The sequence below is a fragment of the Silurus aristotelis genome (genome assembly GCF_946808225.1).
Source record: "Silurus aristotelis genome assembly, chromosome: 4".
Lineage (NCBI taxonomy): Eukaryota > Metazoa > Chordata > Actinopteri > Siluriformes > Siluridae > Silurus > Silurus aristotelis.
In genome coordinates, this window is record NC_139577.1 from 13187710 (window position 1) to 13211141 (window position 23432).

The following is a 23432-nucleotide window of genomic DNA, read 5'->3' on the forward strand; positions in this document are numbered from 1 at the left end:
TGCTGTACACTGCTGATTTCATTAGTCACTCTTCTCAGATTGTGATATGTCTTTGTCTTTGATGAACACTCTCTAAGGACAAAACACTCCAATTCCAAACAGCACAACCCAAATACTTCAGGAGCATCACATTAAAGATGCAGATGGTGAGAACATACAAAGTCTCTAATCAAACAATTCACTCAGGTGATAAACTATAAAATGTAAATTCTGCATTTCTATCCTACCAAGCAATGTGGCACAGTGATATCTACACAAATCAAGTTTACAGCCGAATCTAATCAAATATTCATACAATCCACCAGTGCTAATACCACAAACATGTTTGACTGAACACCAAGTCAATCAGAAGTCATATCGGTTAGTGGAGTAGGACGAATTTAAAAACAGTGCTAGAGAGCCCAGACCTTCAGACATGCCACAGAGTCGCACGAGTGCAAAAACTCATATCAAGATACCAGCATACCATATTGCACTGAATAAAAAATGTATCACTATACCAAAGCATATAGGCATCGCTAGGATTCATTTCCTCCTCATACCCAGTGCATCTGGGGGGTGAGCTCAGAATTAGAGGTCAACTGATTCATCGGTTTTGCCTATTAATCGGTACCGATTGTTGTCTATCAGCAAAAATCCATACGGATAGTTTTTTTCCGGATAGCGTTCATTGCTGAAGTGGCTAAGAAGGTCCACTGTCAGTACGAGATCGGCCTCTAGAGGCGAATCCCTGACATTATGTGCTGTATGTTTTTACATGCGAGACCGTACGCTGCACAGAGAGCGCACGGTACATTTTGAGTTTTATATTATATTTATTAATTATAATGTATTATTTATTATTTATATAATTATATTTATTAATATAAATAATCTAGTCATATTTATGTGATCAATTTCTTTTATAATAAAGTTCAGTAGAATTTTACATTAAAAATCTAATTCACCATGACTCTGACATGGAACCTAAATATAAACAATTTTTGGGGTTTCACAGCAGTGTGGATATTAGCTAATAATTACTGTAAAGCATTAATCTTCTGTGAGCATTACGGGTACTGGAGTGATGTTGCATCAAATACTGTACATAAACTCCTCATGAAATCTATTTCAAAACAGTTACACAACATATTAAAGTGTACTTTTACGAGAAACAACACATTTATGGACAATCAGCTATACAAGCAAAGTACACTGTTGTTACATATATACATTTCGAGTGTTGAATTATGTGTATCTCAGTATAAGAACAATATGGCAAAATATTAGAGACAAATCAGTTACCATGATTGGAATTTAATCCAAAATAATTACAGTTTTGAATTACAAATTTTTTTGCACTAGTTTTGCAAAGAAGGTTGAAGAAGCTTGCTATTTCACAAGTTGTGCTTAATCGTTTTACCCAATCCGAGTCAAATAAGCATGTTTAATTCGGTTTGTCATAATGTGATACAGAACACATGGTCAGATTAGTCTTGGTCTATAGTAATACAGCAACAAAAGTACTGAAAGGAACTGTATTGCTCTGAATCAATTTTTTATAAAAAAAAAAAAAAAACCTTATAACTTATAACCTTATGACTAGCTTAAAACATTGAATTATTACCAGATTGGACATCTAATCAATCTTATCCTTTTATTTGTTTTATGTGCTCGGGAATCGACATGCTGATTCAGCTGATTCGTTTTGTGTTATGGCACCATTCTGCTTTAATCACTTTAAGCTTGGCAGATTGTACTTGGACTAGAGATGCTACCAATCTGGAACCCAGTGGATCTGACTGCAGAGAAAACACATTGGATCTAGGATTGGAAAAAGAGTTTTGGTTTAAAAAATGAAGCTTTAAATACAAACTACGCCCCGAAAGGTATCTGTTTGGCTAATACTCAAGGTTTCGTGATTAGTATTAGGGAAGAAAAAGTAGTCTTGAGCCATCTCAACTACAGAACGAAACTCAAAGTTTAGGGCAACATTTTTTGTTTACGTGCGGTTTGTTTTGTTCGGGTGGGAAAATCTAAAAATGGCATTAAAAAGCTCAGGAATATATGCTGTTCGTGGTTATACTTATAACAGATGAAGCTTGTACTTGTGGCTTAAAGAACAGTGCTATATACACAAACCTGAAGTTAAAACGGTCTGCTCTTGCCAGAGTGCATGACCTGCTTGTCTTTCTTTCTGCATTCTCTACCTTTATAGAAGTAATGATAGTCTTTCTTTCTCTTTAAGTGTCTTTCGGTGTGTTGATTGACTATGTGCATATGTTTAAAAAAATTACCATGTTAGGTAAAATGATACTAATTCTGTTCATGTATTGCAATACGCTTGATGGCACTGAGGTGTGATACAGGTAATGCTGGCACAGGTTTCATGGTATGGATAGGTTTAAGAGGTTAGGGTTAGCAGTGACATTTTTGATGCAATTAATGCATATGCAGATCCCACTGTGTTCTGGTGAAATCATATTTTTGCTAATGTTTGCATAAGGTGGTATGTTCTTAATGACAGATTTCCTAAAATTAGATACTGTTCCTAAAATAAGAAATATCATATCGCCTTGTTTGTAGTATCGCATTGCATCACAAACTATCGCATCGCAACCCCAGTGTCGTGATCAGGGGGTCCAGATTCTTGCCGATACACAGCCCTAGACATGCGAAGCACATAAAATTTGGTGCTTCTCACCTTTCAGTCTCTTGAGGTGAACAGGGACATCGCTCTTAATGCTCTTGCTGTCGTCCTCTGTGGACTCACGCCTCACTATGGGAGGATTGTTGTGTGCTAGCCAGTCAGCCACTTTACTCTCCGAGGCCATGATGGCTGCCTGCAGGCTGCTGAGCTCTTTACTCCCTGGCTGCGATTTTTTAGATCTTGGACGTGACACATGATCCTTAATGGTCACCTTCCCAGGGGAGGTGTTATCAAACTCAATTGTAAAGGAAGTGTTGGCTTGGGCGGCTTTTGCTGCCGCGCTGCTTTCCGTGTCCTTGGTCGGGACCTCGTGAATTCTGTCCTCTGACATCTGGCCGTCTTTACGTGGGATCTCAAAGTAGCTGGGCTCAGGGCCTGCAGCGCTCACACCATTCTCTTTAGCTTTCTCTGTCCGCTTAGTCTCCTTGGTGTCTGAAGGCACAGAAAGAGGGACATGAGATTAGCATCAGGGTTCAGGGATCAGGAGCTTATGCAGAAAAATCAACAAGGCTAGCTTGAAGCACTGGCCGATTCATCTGGATAAGTGTCTGTTGGAGACCCTTAACAAACGTTCGTTGGGTGTGAGGTCATAATCCAGATTACTGCATCTGACACGACACAGCTAATGACGGCCAGTTCAGAAACGCTAATAGCAACGATTATGTAACTTAATTTGCACAAGTGTCACAAGACATTTGCTTCACATGTCACAGTTCAAACAGCTTTTATTTCATGGATCCTTACTAATAAGAACGCATAACACAACACACGTTCTAATAATTTTAATAAGAAGAGTGATTATGATTAGCATATATTTTAGTAGAAGGAAGTAGCTCATCCCTTCCAAGTCTTATTTTATCACATGCAGAGGTGGATGTTTCAACAAAATCAGGGCCTCTGTCATCATGTATATGTGACAAATAAAGGCTATTCTATCAATGCGAAGAAAAAAAAGCAGAAGTTGGAAAATCCCAAGGATTCCTGTCTTGAGAGAGTATTCTTTCTGATTCTGCACAGGAGACCATCTTTTCATCCCACTACTAACAGCATTTTATTTTCATCATTATACAAATGTACAATAATATAAAAGTACTTCAGCTCTATCTATGCATCTTATTTTCACACCCAGTGCAGAGCAGTGGTGAAACTTCCTGTAATAAAAAAAGGGTTCACTTCCTCAACCTTAAGTTGCACATGATTCCAGTCAATGAACCGAATTGAGCAAACTCTCCACAAAATCCAATTTATAAATTACATTATATGTTCACTAACAACACAATCAGAATACAATGTTTGACTGACAGAAACATGAAGTTCAGAGATGAATGGTCAAGACAGCATGGTCAATAGAATAGCATCTTTTTGATGTTTGATTCCATGTTTATTCCTATTATATTTATCATAAAGTAAATAAACTCGGAGATTACTTACGAGTGAGGAATGTGAGGTTTCAGTGGCAAGAAGCAAAAAAAAAAAATGGTGTGGCTTTTATAGAGACGCTATGTAAAAAAAAAAAAAAAAAAAAAAAAACCCTTCGGTGACAATCTCCAGCTTGGGGGCTGGGCTGGGCTTGGCCACAAACAAGCCTATTCACAGTTCCTTTTGCATGCTGCTGCTCTTCTCCTCCTAGCTACATTAACTCTACTACCTTTCACAGAGAAAGAATAGCCTGCACCACAGCCTAAAAATAGCGGTGGGAAAGGGCACTTTGATGTGGGTAACAGTTACACCGAGTTTTCTCTCTCTCGCTTTGCCCCTCAGGCCCAAAAAAGAAAATGCGATTCAGATTGTAAGGAGTAGCTAAACAATGCTATTCAGTGTTCCGTCCCTAAAAAAAAGTGCACTTTCAAGATTTTTTTTTTATCTCAGAAAGCACGTCAGCTGTGTACGGCAATACAGCTTCCCTTTCAAAGAACAAATTGAGAACAAATTTAATTAAGAGGCACTCAAGGACATGAATGCTGTCAAAACGGTATCCGCTCGAGTATACAACCAAACTACATTCAGAGATGGTCTGGGACGCATCTGGGGACGTAACATTTGTGTGAGCATTTATGTATTCTGGACAGTAACAAAGGAACACCTGATCAACTGCGCTATTGCCTAGCCCGCGGTTTTTGCAACTTGCACTTTAGCCCCCCTGCTGTGGCTCCCTGCAGCCTTGACATAATGACGAAAATACAAATATTTTATATATATATATATATATATATATATATATATATATATATATATATATATATATATATATATATATATATATAAATGGAAAAGAACTGTTTTAGAAGTGCTGTAAAAAGCTGAGCAGAGCCAAACATACAGTGGATAAAGTCTCCAAACTCAACAACAGTTGCTAGTTTTACAGTAAGTCAAGCACAGACAGGTGTTCATAGACAGAGACACAGACACATAATAAAGCACAGACAGAAATAATCGTTCAATGAAATATTAAGCGTCTATTCTATCTATTGGCAAAACACCCACATCTTGTCAGGGACAAAATGTATAGATTGTTAACATCCATATAATGGTTCAACTAGCCAAATCCCTTACATCAGCATAAAACAACAAATTTTTATATTCATTTTAAGTTCAAATATGTTTTATGGCTCCAGGTAAATTTTATTTGGTGGGAGAGGGGGCCAAAATGTCTCTTTTGGTCGCAAAGGTTGCAGACCCCTTGCAGACCCCTTATCTCGTGCTACGCACATGGATAAAGCTGGTGCTATAACAGCAGAGACAAGAGTCCCTACTTTTTCTAGCTACAAATGTCATTTGTCAGCTACAAGTTTCTAAACTTTTAAATTAACCTGTACAGGTAGACGAGAACGGGACATTTGGGCCAAAAAAGAAATGCAACAGAAAACTGAGGTAATAAAAGTGCGTTTCTTTTTTTTTTTTTTTAACAGGAAACATCAGTATGAAGTCTGATCGCAAGTGATCACTGAAGCATACACATAGTCAGGTGTGAACGGCCATGTGCATCAGCTGTCCACTTGTGATCTGATCCTGCTGGACGCGCGTTGTTGCCAGGTGCGAACAGGACCCCTCACCCTTTTGCAAGAGTGAGTGTATTCTCATCTAGGCTCAGTGCTGCTCTGTGTCAAACCCAACTAGTGTTAGCATCTGGATTTTTAAATTTGTATTAAGTACTGATAAATTCTTAACACATGAATAAATGTGTTAGCTTTAATATATAATCTTTTAAAATATATATATAAAATATAATCCATTTGTACTGAGAAATACACTACACCACCCCATTAAACATGATGCAGAAACTCGTTGTCTTGACTATCACAATACAATGTACTGGTGAGATGGATTCTGCTTCTCTAAGCGACATTTCTTTATATTCATTATGCACTCTATCTCTTCATACACGCTATGCGGCAACATCAGGGGCAAAGGCATACACAGCACAAAGTTTATGAGTGGGAACCTACTGTAACTGCACTTGAAGCATGCTTACTTATAGTTCATAAAGGTTAATCTAATCAGAAGGAAGTGTTATGGCACATGTGTCAAACACAAACCAGCAGCCTTAGTTTCATCTTCAATATTAATAAAAAATTGATAAATAAACACATTACTGAAACCTACTAAGTTTTTCCAGACTGTCCAGAACTCACAGCAAAATCAGTTGCATGGGCATCTGAAGGAATTTAATATAAACCACTATACATATGTTGGTACTGGTTTTGTATTCTGGACTTTTTGAACATCCCATATCCGATGCAGTCCCCATTTATTGTTATAATAACCTTCACTCTTCTTCGAAGGCTTTTCACTTAGCAGAGCATTCTTGTTAAACCTATTTTTTTTCCTCCCAAAGGTGTTTAGTGGGGTTGATGTCAAGCATCTGTGCAACACACAAGTTATTTTTGAGACACAATGTCTTTGGAACCTTGCTGTGTGTGTGGGCATGCTAAAACCTGTTTGGGCCACTTAGTTACAGCATACAGAAATGTCTTATAATATTACGTGCTTCTAACTTTGTGGCAACAATTTGGGAAAGTACCACATATAGGTGTGATGGTCTGGTGTTCATTTATTGTACATTACATATTTGTCAAACTGAACACCATTAGCAACTGTGCAAGCAGTGTGTAGCTCCTCACTAGGCATCAGCGATGGAAAGATCGGATCATTTTGGTGACTTGGTTCTTTGAATCTCGTTCATCAAAATGAAAAAAATCTTTTCTTGAGTCATTTGGTTTGTTTTGTTTCTTTGTTTAGAAAGATTATAGTCCCAATCATTTATATATGAATTTATAACTCAATAGCATCCATGGGAGTCACGTGACAAAAGAACGAACAACTTGGACTATGATCGTTGAAGTACTCAATTCTGTTTCCTGTTTAATGCACTCATAGCATCTATGGGAGTCACATGATAAAAGAACGAATGACTTAGACTAGAAGAGTTGAAAGGTAAACTACTCAATTTTGTTTCCTGTTCACGACCTATGGAGATTTTGCAATGTTTGCTCATGTTTGTCCAGTAGAAAATGAACGAAAATAAACGAAGACTCGTTCTAAATGAATGACCTATCACTACAAGGCATGCTACACTCAAATATGCCTACTGTCTCATATGTCTTCATTGAATTATCTTTTAACATGGCCAGGAATAACAAAATACAAATCATCTACCAGTATGTTTTAGGAAAAATGGAGAACCTACAGGAAACCCACTTGGACAAAAAGAGAACACACATAGACACAGAACTCTTCACAGACAATTCCCTGGGCACAGTTTCAAACAAGGTGCCACCCCTGTTTCATATTCTTGATACACTCTCAGTCTGCAAGCTGTCAATTATGATCATTGGTATGTGTGGCAGGCAGAATGAGCACTTCTGAGTCAGTTATCAATAAGGTAATATAAAGTATTTCCTATCACTATTCTATAAGCAATGCAGGCAAAAATGAGGGAACTAAAGTCTTACCTGTCCCAGGAGTCTCCTGTTTTTTCCCTGCGGCTTTATTCTCCTGCTTAAATGAGTTCTCGTCGTCAGCGTCGCCATCTCCCCACCAAGAAGGCTGTCCATACAAAGGTGTTCCTCTGTGCAATGCTGCAGTATCACCTTCAACAAGAAAAGTTCACTTCATTATCCCGTTCCATACACGTTTCATCCATTACTTTATTTAACTTTTCTTACCATCATATTGAAAAACTTATCGTGCTATTATTCTGTGCTGGCTGAAAACATGAAAACCAATGGTCTGCACTTGGCAGAAAAAAGTAGGCCATATGCTATAGTGTGAAATTTAATAACATAAAACATCAATCAACAAGGTTATTATTGTACATAGAATAGAGCCAGAAGCAGATGGTGAAAATAAGTTCAACGATTTGTAGCGTTGCTGTGCTCTTCCTGTCTTTGACCTGTGTTTGTTATATTATTGTTATAGAGTATTGTTTCTCACAAAAGTTGAGGATCTAGTAAATACGGTGTAATACACTTTCCATATGTATGTCTTTATGTTTATATTGCACACTGTAAATGTATACGTGCATCTACTTTCGTTTCTTGCGTTTGCACTATAGTAATTTTTGCACAATTGTAACTTATGGCTTTTTCCTTATGTATTTAAAAATGATGTTATAGGCCACTGGAAAGATTCACAGAGTAAGAATTTAATTGTATTATCTAACAGACTTTTTTCTGTACCTATGACAATAAATTCTAAACTGTGTCGAGTAACAGAAGCTTGGACAGATACAAGTGCACATAAAACAGTCCTTTAATTAAATCAGGGCAAATTAAAATCCCTCAGCAAATCTGTGGTTAAAACAAAGAAAAAGGTCAGGTGATCTACAAACAGTCTCTATTGAATTAGCCTTGTAACTGAAGAATGATGCTCCCAATTTTTTTCTAATTACAGATTATGCTAAATAAAAATATAGCATGGTATTGGACAGCAGTGAAGGGATAGTTTCAGATTTAAAATGTAGGAGGTTTAAGCCCCAGTATTGCCAAGCTCCATTCTTGGGGCCCTTGAGCAAGACCCTTGACCCTCTGTGCTCCAGGGGTGCTGTATCATGGCTGACCCTGTGCTCTGAACCCAGCTTCCTAACATCGCTGGGATATGCGAAGAAAGAATTTCACTGTGCTGTAAAATATATGAGACAAGTATAAAGCAGGTTTCTTTACTTTTTTCTTTAAAAAATATAATAAAAAGCAGTATTAGATATAACATTTGTCATCTGATCGTATGGCACTGGTTTATCTTTTTGTATGATTTAGAGCCAGCAGACTTGTGTATCTAACAATATAAAATAATGAACGTAATTTTTAACATTCAGTCGCTTTTGTACCACAAACATCAATGACAATGATTTAAAAAAGATAATCCATGCATAGGATTATCTAAACACAATGAACAAGGGCACAAAAACAATAGCCTGAAACATGACGGGCAACAACACCATAAAAGATGGTTGTGTGAGGTGAGATACAAGTATAACATTTGAGTCAGGTATCGACATCACATGACATGGTGTGGTGGGAAGTCAAGTCTTTCTCGGCATAAACCTGACAGACAGAGAACGAATGTGTGTGAAGCATGTCCATCTGTGCCTTTTCTCTTCTTAAAATGAAGCTATTGGTTAAAATTTTTTCATGTAAGGTTTTGTATTAAAACATTTTCTTGAGTTCGCCAAATTCATCTTGTGCCATTGATCAAAATCGCCATATTTCCCATAAAAATAAAATCACATGCAAAAACCTCCATTGAGCTAAGTAGAAACAAATATATAATGCATTTTGTATCTCTCAGCACCAGGATACTACTGAGCAAGTCTTTTGTGTAGCGCATGTGAAGCTCTACCCTGACAGTTATCGGTGATAAATAACCGGTTGGAAAAAAACAAATGAAAAACTACACGCCTCTTCCCTATTTTTTTTTCTGGGAAAAAAAAACAAAAAACAGTGTGTAAGGGTGTGGGGTCTGTCACTGCCCTATAATTACACAACCAGCACTCTGGGCTATATATAAACTGTTAGTTAATTAAACTAGACAAGGAGAGCCTGGCGACATTCAGCTGAAATGAAATCTGCATGAGTGTATGCAATGTGAACAGCAAATAGGCAAATCTTCAACAAAGGCTTGATGCAAATTAGAGATAACATTTTGAGTTGTTTCATTGGCTAGAGTCAATTCATTGCAAACTGAATAGTTTTATTATTTAAAAAGCTAATTATTGTTTGTATTTTGTGTTATTGTTATGCACTGCATGATCCAACTGAAGAGATGTGCTGAAAGAGAGGAGCGAATCAACGGCAAAATATTAATCAGTGAATGAAACTGAACAATAGAGAGTCACTGATTCAAGGATCAGATTAAACACACACACAATTACAAATATGACGCACATTATAATCTGTAATGGATATGTATAGAAATGTCTACGGGACCAAAATAAAACCTGATAAGTGTTCATTATCCATGTAAGTGCGGGTGTATGGATAAATGCAGTGCATTGGGTCTCACATGTCAGTTTCAAATAATATATTATTTTCATTAATTCATGGAGGCAAGATTCTGCCTATGTATTACATGCTATCCAGACATATTCGATTGCGCACGCAAGTGCTGTTCTTGACTTTTAGGTTTAAGATACCAGTTCAAAATGCTTGATAGAGCCAGTATTCAGCTTGGATATTTTTATATACTCAAAACTTCAGTAAATCAGGGCCTCAAAGTAATATGTGGTCTAAATCAAGCCTGATTTGATATTAAAACTATTTACTCATTTACAACACCAGCCGTTAAGCAGATGCTATCGCTGTACTTTTCTTAGAAAAAGTCATGGATGCATATTTGTGGTACAGTTCTGAAAAGGTCGTAACATACCAGACAGAGTAGACTCCTATACACAAGCATTTTTATTTTTTTTTTACATACTAATTAAGTCACATCCTGTTCCAAAGTGTGGGATCTATATTTTTAGCAGTATACTTCACATCACAGTACCATCTGTTGAATTAACACTTACAGAATTTAGGGTTGGTGCTCTAATGTTTAAAACTGTCAGAGTCTTCCGGGCACACGGCGCACACTTTCGGGTCGGCAACCATCTTGCCCTTTTTCCGCGCCTCCCAGTATTTAAGGACACCCAAGACTTTAGCTCTGGGCCAGATTATCTCACTGGCTTCCTAAAGTCCCCGGGAATACTTTTGCCACCCTGCCTGCTCTGGATTCTGTAACTGTTCCTGTACCTGTTCCTGACCCTGATCGTGACTCTGTACCCTGTTCTGCACTGCCTCTGCTCTGGTTTGAACTCTGGACTGGTTTTTGGTTTGTGTTTCTGCTCTGCCCTTCATTGTTCTGTTAGCTGGCTCTTTGTTATTCTGGACTGTTTTAGGATTTAGTTTTGTCTCTCCCTGCATTTCCCTGTTCGCCTGTGTTCAGATCCTGGACTGTTTCTGGACCGTGTTTTTGCCCTGCCCCATTGCTCAGTTTTTTGTCCCTTTTAAAGCCTGTTTTCACCTTAACCCTGTTGCATCCTGTATTTGGGTCCTCCCTCCCAGTCTCTACTCACCCAGTCTCACCTGCAAGATTCCTGACAGAATAATCGTGGCCCTGCACCTGTAGTTTTCTGACACAATAATCTGTCCGTGTCCCACCGCTCACTGACAGAATAATCTTGCCCCTCACCCGCATTTCTGACAGAATAATCTGTCCGTGCACTGTGTTCCACCCCTGCTCACTAACAGAATAATCTGCCCAAAAGATGGACCCAGGGGATGTATTGAAACATTGGCAAAAACAACTGGCAATTTAGGGACCCAACCGAGATTCTAAAGCTTTCTAAAGCTCAGCCCCCAGCAGAGAACTGAGTATTTCTGGGAGCGTCAGAAACAATCTAAGGCAAACCAAATGGTTTTAAATAACCTACTAAAACGGCTGTCCCTCCGGACCCTGAGCTCTGCTGGGGGGGCTGCCCAACCTCAGCCTTCCTGCCTGACTGGGGATGTCGCTCCGTTCCTCCGACCTGCCAAGATTGCCTCTATGCCTGTCTGCTTTGCCGAGCATGCCCTCAATCCGTTCCAGAGTCCCGCCGAGGGTGCTGCTCCGCTCAAGTCCCACCAAGGTGCCGCTCCGCTCCAGAGTCCCGCCAAGGCGCCGCTCCGCTGCAGAGTCCCGCCGAGGCCGCCTCTCCGATTGCAGAGTCTCGCCAAGGGTGCCTCTCCACTTCAGAGTCCCGCTGAGGGCTCTGCTCCAGAGTGCCGCCTGAGGGTGCCGCTCCGTGCCCATTCCTTGCTGACTACGTAGCTCCACCCCCGGGTTTCTCCATAATGTTCGCCTAGCCCCTGGGTTTTGCTGACGACATGGTCCAGACCTCCGCAGAGGGCGTCTTACATACACATCTTTATTACCCAAATGGGGTCTACAAATTTAATTTATTTTGTTATATTTGTTTTTCCAATTATTAAATCTTATTTACTCAATTTAAATTGTGCCAATTTAACTGATTACTCAGTTTTATTTGATATAATAATAGTGTATTGCATTCATTTGATTTATTCTATTTTTATAAAATATTATAAAATATTATTTTATATAATATTTAATCAAGCAGGCATTTTATTTAAAATTGTTTTAATAATCTAAACTCTTCAAATGCTGATGTTCACAAATGTTATTATCTATAAACTGCGTTAATAAAAAACTACAAGCAATTTTATTTTTTCCCGGTTCTTCTCCCCTGGACGTATCGAAATTGCACCGAAACGTGACTTAAAAACCGAGGTACGTACCGAACCGTGAACTTTGTGTACCGTTACACCCCTAGTACAAAGCAGTACTATAAGGCTGGCCAGAACTACTGTCAGAATTGCTATAATAAAAAACTAATCAACAAATTCTGACCAGTTATAATGAAGAAAAAAAGTACAATTTAATAATATACATCATTTAACAGTTCAATAAAGCAATCAGTGTGTCTCTACCTGGCATTTTTTCATCAGCCTTGCTGTTTTCAGCCACTTTGGCAGGAGCTTCGGTGACGGGGATGGGCTCAGCAGCTTTGCTTTCTGCGCCTTTGGCTGTAGGAGATTTGGCTGTTTTGGGTGACTCTGTGCAGACCAGCTTCTTTCCCAGCTGAAGCTGGCTTGTGAACTTTTCATGCTAAAAAATGTAATACCAGAAAATTTATATATACATATAAAAAAAAAAAGAACAACAAAACCAACCCCCTTCTCCCCCCACACACACGCCACACCATGTGAGAATATTTTCTAAACTAAACTGGTTCATGGTTTACAAAAGGTTGGAGACCCCTGATCTACAATATTAGTTGCTCATTTTCATTCTTGATCATTTCCTGACCAGTGATCTGTCATTAAAACCATTAAATACGTTCCAATTGGGGCTTGGCCCTTTTTTATTTGTCTAGTATGATACGTCCAAGACATATTTACGCTACAAAATAAGTGTGTTACGTTACCTTTAACGCCTCCTCTGGAACATGAAGCTCTCCTCGGACCACAGTGAACAAGTTGGTATGTGCAAAAGGTTAAGGAACAAGAAGACCTTTTTATTGAGTGTTTGTATGCAACAAAACAAACACACACAAAAGATACAGAGACAACAAAAGACACACCGAACTGTGACGTACATTTAACTCGAGTATGACAGACAGTGATGGCAGGTGCGTTAAAAAAGATATCATATCCAAACCTTAGCTTGTCATCAATTTTCAGTGTGATATACATTTGCTCCTGGATCCGGACATCGTTCACAAATGTCTGAAAAAGAGATGAAAACTTTTTTTGGGTCTTATTTTAATATTTCGGTTCCGAGAAACGTTCTGTCACTCGGCACTCAACTCATATTGCTCACAAGCTATAAACTAGATTAGGAAGCAAAAATCTTTCCATTAGGTCTCATAAAACTTAGAATGTCTTAAAAAAAATGATGTGGGTTCCACAGTAAAAAAAAAAGCTTTTCCTCTATTTCAAAATGATGAAGGGAATGTGATATTGAAGTCCATGTAGAAGCAACGCTTCTAGATTGCTACAAACTACTACAAATTGAGTCTCATAAAGACTTTTATTTATTTATTTATTAATATTACTCATTGAAAAACATTACATATCAATCAGATGTACGTCGGGCATTATATAACTGAATACACTTATATAAACACAATAACATTTTCATCTACACGCATCAGTATTTGCCTATATATACATATACACTTAGGGGTTCAAAGTTGGGGGAAGAAAGAAGTGATTAACACTTGAACAGTTATATTTTAAAACAATTTTAAATAAAATACCTGCTTGGTTGAATAACATAAAATTATATTTAAAATATTTATTTATTGCATTTCAATTAATGCAATACACTTTTTATTATATTGATTCAATTGAGTAGTCAATTAAATTGGCACAAATTAAATTGATAAAAATAAAATTAAATACATAGAAAAATGTAGTAAAATTTTTACATTTGTTAGAACCCATTCAGGAAATACAGACGTGTGTGTGTTTTAAATTTAATAATTCATTCATTCACTCCCTCGAAATGTGGAATTGTCAGGATTTTCTCCTTTTAAGAGAAATTTTTGAAGCTGGACATAAGGGCTGCAACAACTAATCGATAATAATCGCTAATGAAATTTGTTGACAACGAATGCGTTATCAATTATTTGGGCTGCTCAAGTTACTTGTTAGTGTGACGGCAAGATAACAGCCCCATGTATAATGCGAAGAGTACAGGGTCGACCAGCAGCAAGAAAAAGTGTGCGTACCAAGTTATCCATGGCATGGGAGCATTTTATATTAAACGCAACAAATAAGCTTGGGCACGGAAGTACCACAGTGATGCACAAGCACATAAAAAGAAAACACACAGGTGACACGGATGAAGGTGAAATATCTCCGTCCATTCTCTTTTAATAGCATTTGTCTACTATAACAGTTAACTGATCTGTTTTCAAACGTGATTTACTCTAGATGTCAAAATGTCTGTCTTTCTTTCAACAAAAATTGTCAAAACAATGTTATATTTTATAGTGATTATTTTAAGCATGGTTGTCAACTTGCCATCTGCAAAATTTTACTCAAATGCTTTTTACAGAAAAAAACAACCCAGCATGAGCGAATTTGTTGAAAGGAAAAATTCCCAATGCACTTGTCAGCAGCTTCTACAAGCTTTAAAATGTCTAAATTAAACTCACAATCTGACTTTTGCATTTGTATTTCTGGAACGAAGTGAGTAGCTCTAGTTTCTTTTTTATACCCCTGGCATTGTTGTGTATGTTTTCATCATTAATATATATAATTCATATGATATTATTATGATTTTTAAAAATGCTCTCAAAGTGCGAGGCGGAGACGAAACAAACAATCTTGCAGTCTACCGCTTAATACGTTCCTGAGGGAACTCATATATTCCGCACATAATAAAGATTGCATTCAGTACACATGTGCACTGACCCGAAAGCCCTGTACTAAAGGATTTCGGTACAAATACGTGTACCGCTACACCCCTATTATACACATTACATTTATGTTTACTGTAAATATGCAAAATAAAGAGAGAAAAAGATGCCAAAAAAAAGAAAACTTTTTACATACAGGGAGTGATTGTTCTTTACATCATACATTTAGTTAAAAAAATCAGGTCTATATGTATCGTATTTGGTCAATTTGTTTCAGTACAAAGCAAATTTGCTTCATTTTCTAAATTTCCATTCTGATTTCCATTTATGCATTAAGGGTCTTTTTTTTTAACAGCCATCAATAATTAATATATATGTATTTATAATATAGTATTTATTATAAATCTAGCTCTTTTTAGCCATTTCTGTAGGTTTTTATACCATTACTGTCAAATGCAGACTTGATAAATTCTTCTGTGTGTGTGCATGTCTCTGTGTGCGTGTGCGTGTGTGTGTGTGCGCGTGTGTGTGTGTGTGTGTGTGTGCGTGCCCTAAATTCTGCTCAGTGTCAAATATCAGATGTTTCCGGTAGAGTCTAAGAAGCAACACTAAGCTCAAATCACTGACAAACCATATTAAGATCAAATTTTCCCCTTTAAAAATAAGTTTTCTGTGTTTTATTTCTATTACTGATCAAAAAGGCAAAGGAGGAAAATACTATTCTGTAACTGATGACCAGGATGGGGGATGTGTACAGGATCTTGTCCTGGTGAATCATTTCTCTTTATTTATTCACAAATCTGCAAAACACAAAACACTCACAACAAATACACAAATTGCTGCCTCAAATAGATACAGCAGAAACCCTGAGAGAGAAAGTTCATAAACCAAAAAAAATACACATCTATGGAAGGTTCTTGTGGGTTCATAAAATCGTTTGTAAAGCAGCGTTTCCTGCCACAAACACTGGACAGGAAGAGGAATTCCAAAGCTGAGCAGTGAGTCACACTTCCTGTTTAAGGAACTGTGTCACACCAAAATGTTTCTACTGACCTCAGACAGAGGAGGACACACTTACAATGACACATGACGCATGACATATACCACACAAATCCCCACCTAAACCCTGAAGTGTATTTTTGGAGTTTATAAAAAACAAATCACAGTGATGTGATACAATATATTATAATGAAAATATAAATCGTTAACTTTAATAGAATAAAAACACAAACACAGCTTATTCTCATTAGACTGGTGGCATCCTTACTCACCCCATTAAGACTCCCCAAGTCCTTTACTTTGTGCTCATCACTTGCTGGCTCATAGTTGATCACGGCGTGCTGCTTGTCGACACTTCGAGACTGTGAACATTAAAAGACGTGGAATCCAATATGTACATATATGTATCAAAGAGAAAAAAAACACCCCAAGATATTTGCGCTATTGTTCTAAATCCTGGTTTTAAATCTTGAAGCTGCAAATTTCCAAAAGTCCTAGAATAAAAAAAAGTCCTAGAATATGTTCATGCTCCCTGGGAGGGATGAATGATCTGACTCTTTCTTGTGTTAACAGCCAACAGTTTGCATCTAAAAGAAACACCTTGTGTGGAAATCGGCAAATGGCAAAAAAAGTAAACAAACCTGAACACAAGTGAAGTCAAGACAAAAGCATTCAATATTTGACCAAGGAAAGAAAAGATAGTTTACAAGATTTATCTGATACAAGAATTTTCTGAATTAAAGACTTAATATAATTTATACAAAAAAATAACTCTGCAATATAAAACATAATTCTAAACTCAGGATGGATATCATATATTATTTATAGTTTATGAAATTGTTGTAAAGTAACATTCTGACATACTATATAAACAGTTCATTCTTGGGTAAACCATGTGACAAGTAAAAAAAGATCACAAGGTTTGGAGTTGGTGTTTAAGGGGACTAAGGAAAAATAAAAACATTGCTTATGGCGGGCCACATGACATGACTGCAACTCAAGATGCCAGATTTGAGCTCTGTAAGGCAGGATTGACTGTTAACAAAAAAATTATAAATATTGTGCAAAAAAATAAAAACTGTCACAACATGGGTTTCTTTTTCCACAAAAAAAAAAAAAAAATAACATCTGATCAAATGATCAATATGATAACACGACAGCTTTGGTACAGTGCTGTACTGTTTTGTTTATTTCAGTGTCAGCATTGAGATGTGTCATCTGTCAGATTGTAAATTTGGATTTCATCGCTTTGACCATGTGACAGCATTGGCAGCCGCGTCTCTGCTGTGTTTGACAGTGTAGCAGTTTACAATTCGTACTAGGGGCCTCAAAGTGTATCTAAAAGTAACCCGTGTGCTGTTTGTCCCACTTTCTATTAATAACGCACTATGACGAACGCACATGCTCTGACAGTGTCACGCTGATCCAGCCAGGTTACTCAGCAGGAATAACTCAGGGACTAAAATACCATCTGAGTTTTGTGACCTAGTTGCTATAATAGGTGAAATGAGTTGCATTTGAATTGTACACTGTAAGGGCATTAACCCTTGTTAAGACTACAGTCTGTAAATATTAGGCAATATGAAAAAGAAAAAGGCATCAGCTAACCTGAAGCATGAGCTCACAGTCATCACGGCCGACAAAAATCATCTCCCGGGGCAGCCGATGTCGTGTGCCCCCACTGCTTACCAGAAACCAGGATGTCAGGCTCATCTCTGCACTTTGTCTCTGGCCTGAGCTCCTACGTCATCCTGATAGAAAGAGTCAGAAAGAGGGAGTGTTACAAAAAAGCTAAGATATGAAATGGAAATGAAAGAAATACAACCCCAATCCCAAAAAAAGTCGAGACACTGTAATATGTATATAATAACAGAATGAAATTATTTGCAAATATCATGAAAGCATATTTTATTCACAAAAGACTATAGAAAATATATCTAATTTTATAATAAAAAACATATCAAACTGAGGAAACGTAACATTTTAAGGAAAAAATAATGTATAGATAATTTAATGGCTGCAACATGTTTAAAAAAAAGTTGGGACAGGGCAACAAAAGTCTTTACTGGAAAAATTAAGTGTTATTTAAACAGTAGAGGAATATTTTGCCACTAATAAGGTTAATTGACAACAAGTCATTAAGATGACTGGGTATAAATAGTGTATATATCTAAGGCTATGTCTACACTAATCCGGATCAATTTGAAAAGTAAAAAAAAAAAAAGAAGATAGATTTTTAGGTCTATAAATGCTCCGCATCCACATTTTCTTTTCAATCGTTGCTCATCTACACTAAAATGTTTGAAAGCGATTACGTCTTTGTACTGCGCATGATTAAAACGTAAGACGCTTCGACCTGCATCAATTCTGCCTGGTGTTTACTTTCCGGCTCTTTCAAATGTTTGAAAGCATTTGATTTCAAAGTCCACACTGCGACACGAAAACAGCGTTTTTAAATGTGTCCACTTTGGAGTGTGTTTTCAAAAAAGCTACCTCTTCATTGACTGTGAACTGAAGAAAAAAAAAAAACGAAAATATGCGTTTTTAAACAAAAACGTATTAGTTTGCACATGTGTCTCTCAGAAGTGAAGAGAGGCAGAGCTATTACTGTCATTCACTAATCTGTGAATGACTATGTCTACAAATTGTGTAAAATTGTAGAATTCATTCATTTGTCTTCAGTAATTACTTCAGCGAGGGCTCTGTGAAAATGCTGAGACACACACATATCACACGCACAAATTCACATGGCCGCTCAGACCATCTGCCAACCAGCATGTTTTTTGGGCTGTGGTAGGAAAAGTTATTAACTGAGCCTAAGATTTAAGGTTCACATGGCTCTTACAGCTTAAAGAATACGATCCGCCAGTTTGTCCAGTCAATCACCATAGATTTAGCATGAATAGGGAGAATATGATTAGAACAAGTCTTTATTAGCAGCTCACCACTGGCATGTTAAAGGCTCTTGTTTAAGTTTGAAATTTCAAACAGGCTGAGTAGGCGGGCGCGCAAAGAGATCGGTTAGATTCATGACATTCCTGTGTTTTCTCTTGCCGCAAAGCAAGAGAGAGGGAGAGAGAGAGAGAGAGAGAGAGAGAGAGAGAGAGAGAGAGAGAGAGAGAGAGAGAGAGAGAGAGAGAGAGAAGAGAGAGAGTGAGAGTTGAACACCCTCCCTTACTCCAGCTCTGATCATTAGCAGATGTTGCCGGAAGTGATGTACGCTTCTCGTCTTCCCGCCCAGCATCCCTGTTTTTTTTTCCCACAATGAATTGCCCAAGCCTACAGCTGTGAAATGGAAACTATGTACGCACAGCTTCTTGACCCACAAGCTGAAATGTGTCTGGCCAAATGGCCTCACTTTACCTCAACAACTCCTCGCTCAAGTAAATTAAACTTCAACAAAACTAATACCATTTCTGATAGCTGCAATTCCACACAACACAAACATTTATTCTCAAGGGGCAGCATTCTCATATAAATGTTTGTGTGCAAATCCTAATGCTGGGTATCAGCATCAGTCAGGATAAATTGGGCTCTTTTTTCACAACGTTAAATAAATAGGGCTACTGAAATGTTACCTAAAGTGTAATAAACATTTCAAATTAGATCAGAAAAAGTAGCTTGCTCTTTCTCACAAATGATTAGAGGATCGAGGGATAAACACACAGACACACATTTCTGTTTATCACAAGTTCTTTCTCTCGCTCTCTCTCATTGATAATAAGACACAATTCCCTGGCTAATTCTAACTGGGGTAAAGAAATATTCATTGCGGGGCATTCGAGGCTAGTTTTGTTGAAGTATGAAACCTTTTTTTTTTCGTGAAAGGGTTTTCTTGAGACATGGCAACCATGACCACCAGTGCAGAGGGCTAATGTGTAATTAACTATGTGAACTGCACTGCTTCTTTTTGGCTGTATTAAAAATTATCATGTCAACTCACCACTGTAATTACAACCTCATAAATAATCTAATGATTGAAAAGTTCGGAAAGAAGGTTTCTGAAGAAAATAGGGCAAACATGATCCATAGTTATTCCACTCTACCCAGTAGATCATTCCCCCTGAGGCTGTTCATGAGAGCTCCTCAGCACCCCCACACCAGCCAAACTCCTTTTCACACCGAATACAAAGCACCACTTTAAGGCAGCCATGACTGATTAACATTTGGTAAGATTACAAAAGCTTAATGGAGAATTTCTGACAACTCAATGGTGTGTACCGTTTTGATTTATGAGCTTCGCATGTGCGCCTCGGCAAAACTCATACTGCTGCTTTAACAAGCATTAGTGTGAGTATAATTGTGAATTACATGTGGATAAATCCCTAGTTTGGTGCCCTGAGACAAGCAAATTAAGTATCTGTTTTTCATTTAAAGTCAGACAAGCAGGTTCAGTGGGCTATAACTATCACCAGTATTACAAGTTCCTAGCGTAAAACATTAGCCTAAGACTTTCCGCCTTTATATAGAGGGCAGGAGCATGATATGCTTTATCACCGGAGACTTTATCTTGAGATTTTCAAGAATTCATGTACTTGGGTAATTTCCATAGTCATGTTTTTATGAAGAATCATGGGCCATTAGCTTATCATACAGTTGAGTTAAATTATGTTAGATGAGCAATTTAGCCCAAAACATCTGGCCAAGCAATATCATGGTATTGAGAAAGTGCATAGTAGCATTCAGAAATACAGTTTAAAATAATTGCTTTTCTGGTGTTGTAGTAACATGAAAATGGCAAATCAGTGACGTTGTTTTGATATTATCAGGTTTCATTGATGCCCAGGAACCGAAACAAGTGTGGAATCTGACACTAAGCATTGATACAAATGCAATCATGAATGAAGTGTAATACACCATTTGGCCAAAGTATGTGTTCGCCTGAGCACAAATCCATGTGTTTCTTTGAATATCGCACCTTTGCTGTTATAATAAATACATTCTTCTGGGAACAATTTCCACTACATTCTGCAGAGTAGCTCATTTAACCTTAAGAGCATACTGACATACTGAGGTCAGGCACTGATGTTGTGTAAGGAGGCACACATTCAGTGATCCAGTTCATCCCAAAATATGTTCAGTGGAGTTGAGGTGGAGGCTCAACTTTGGTGAACCTCATTTAACACGATGTCATCATGCTAGAAAAGTTATTAATTACAGCGAAGAGCAGTATAGAGGTGATAGCTTAGTGATTAAGATGTTGCACTTCTGATCATAAGATCATGAGTTCAAATCTCAGAACCATCGGGCTGCCCCTGCTGAGCCCTTAACCCTTAACTGCCCAGAGTATAAGTATAAGTAAGTCGCTCTGTATAAGAATGTCTTCCAAATTCTGTAAATGTTATGATAGAACATACAGAGACTATAAAATTGTGTGCCTAACAGTTTGGGAAAGAACCACATTTAGATGTGATGGTCAGGTATTCACTTAAGATTTTTTATATAGAGTATGCCACTTACTTGAGGCATTTACTTAACACAACATTTATAAGCTAGCAACCTACTTGTATAACATATTGTAAAGTTTTAAATGTAATAAGCTCCTTGACAAAACTCCAGTCTGTGCCAGAATTCAATCACTCTTAAACCCCTTGACTGTAGAAAAATATGATCCGTATTTGCCCATTAACAGAAATCTGATGCATGTGAACTGTGAGTTTGGCAGGACAGGGCTGTCAATATCCCTTGCTGTATATTTCGAAAGAAGCCAGCATGAAATAGCTGCATAATGATGACTAGGTCTCGAGCTCGGGATTCAGCCTGCTAACCACAGGGAGATCATTAGAGACAGCAAAAGGCCTGCAGGAGTTTGGAAACAAGCGCAACGTGGCAAAGAACTCATGGTGCAGTACCATTCCAGTGATTCTCTTAATCACACATAAAAGAGCTTCGAGCACTGGAAATGATGGAATTAAATACTCATGCCCTGGCACACATGCATTTCTAACACAAACCCATTGAATCGGATTATTTTTCATAAAAAGTCAATGTGACGACGTTTAGGAGTCTTTAACCAATGAGCTGATGGTTTTACATGTTATGTTTAAAAACACATAATGAACAAGGAGTTTGACTGTAATTTTTTTATTTTTAATTGGTGACGCTTTCAACGGGCTCTCCATTATCTTGCCGACGAAGCAACATGCTTTGTCAGTGAGTGAAAGAGTGATTCGTCCATGCTGGCTCAGAGTGCATCCTCCCCCTCTCACAGCCTGAACAGTCAGATTGTTTTAGACTATGTGCACACTGTGGGGAACAGGAAGTGTGGCTAAGGCTTCCTTCCATCTGCTCTGACTCCTCTTTCTTTTTCTATCGACCTTCCAAACAAACAAGACACTGACTCACCTGTCCTGTGGAATGATGTGATTGAAAATTGTCAGTTTGATAGATAATAATCACTTTTACAGATGGGGGAACACATTATATGTATTATATATGTATATGCATTTTCAAATTACTTTTCTCCAAATGTGATATAGTGTAATTTACATTGTTCCTACATGGAAAATTTAAAAAGTTCCACAAAACTGAAATTACTCCAGACCAAATAACATAACTGTGAGACCGTCCACCTCCCTATGACCTCATACTGTGATGAATTAGTGCAGGAAATCTCCAGATTTGCAAAGCTCAGTTAACATTGCCTTATATACCAGCCTGTATCAGCAAACACACACCCAAAATGATTCTGGGTTTTTTTTGGATATGGTTTTACTCAGAAGACACTTTCTGAGGTTTTCCAGAAAGCAATTCACAGTTTAACACATTTAGATGAACTAAATGCATGCTGCAAAAAGAGAAAGAGCACAAAGACTGGAGTTTTAGCAGGTTATATTATACCAGGAGCTCTGTTGAAAAATTATATCCTTAAGTTTTAAAACTTACATCCACTGATGGTTACAAAAGATTTTCCATCTGCTTGTGCCCAAAATTTCTTTAGATAGAAACCAAAAATCTAAATAAAAAAATAATTAGTAAAAATAGGTTTATTGGTCAAAATCATAAAGATAAAAAAACAGCCACTGTTATTAAAAAAATGTCTTAATAATTAATGTCACATTAATGAGATGTCTAGTGTCAGTATGGTGAAAAAAATAAAAGCAAGCCCGGCCCTCCTGACATGATTTTATGAAAAATCAATCTTACCGTATGTGTGATTAGAAAGCATAAGAACATTGCACTTGCGACAATAAAAACTAAAGAAATCTTTTCCTCCTTCTGTCAGAATCACTTACCAAGCAGGTTTTAATGTACAAGCAGCTTTGCACAAATCAAATCAGCCATTTGGTTTGCGCCTCGTCTCACACGTTACACCGTTCTGCAGTAATGCCAACTGAAATACAA

General features: G+C 37.6%; 1 protein-coding gene across 11 annotated transcripts in view; it reads right to left on the bottom strand.

Moving 5' to 3' along the window:
* Window positions 1–23432, bottom strand: part of cep170aa (centrosomal protein 170Aa) — a 57515-nt gene that overhangs the window by 26123 nt on the left and 7960 nt on the right. For 8 of the 11 annotated variants that reach the window (XM_083539899.1, XM_083539893.1, XM_083539900.1 and 5 more), the window contains exons 1-2: window positions 4121–4245; window positions 2684–3121 (exon numbers count right to left, since the gene is read on the bottom strand). In XM_083539899.1, coding sequence (XP_083396025.1) covers window positions 2684–3020 — 337 coding nt within the window. In that variant the 5' untranslated portion in view covers window positions 3021–3121; window positions 4121–4245. Of the gene's footprint in view, window positions 1–2683; window positions 3122–4120; window positions 4532–7641; window positions 7780–12651; window positions 12830–13148; window positions 13208–13370; window positions 13450–16360; window positions 16451–17696; window positions 17840–23432 lie in introns of those variants that run through there. The other 3 variants (XM_083539894.1, XM_083539902.1, XM_083539898.1) reach the window with 3 other exon arrangements.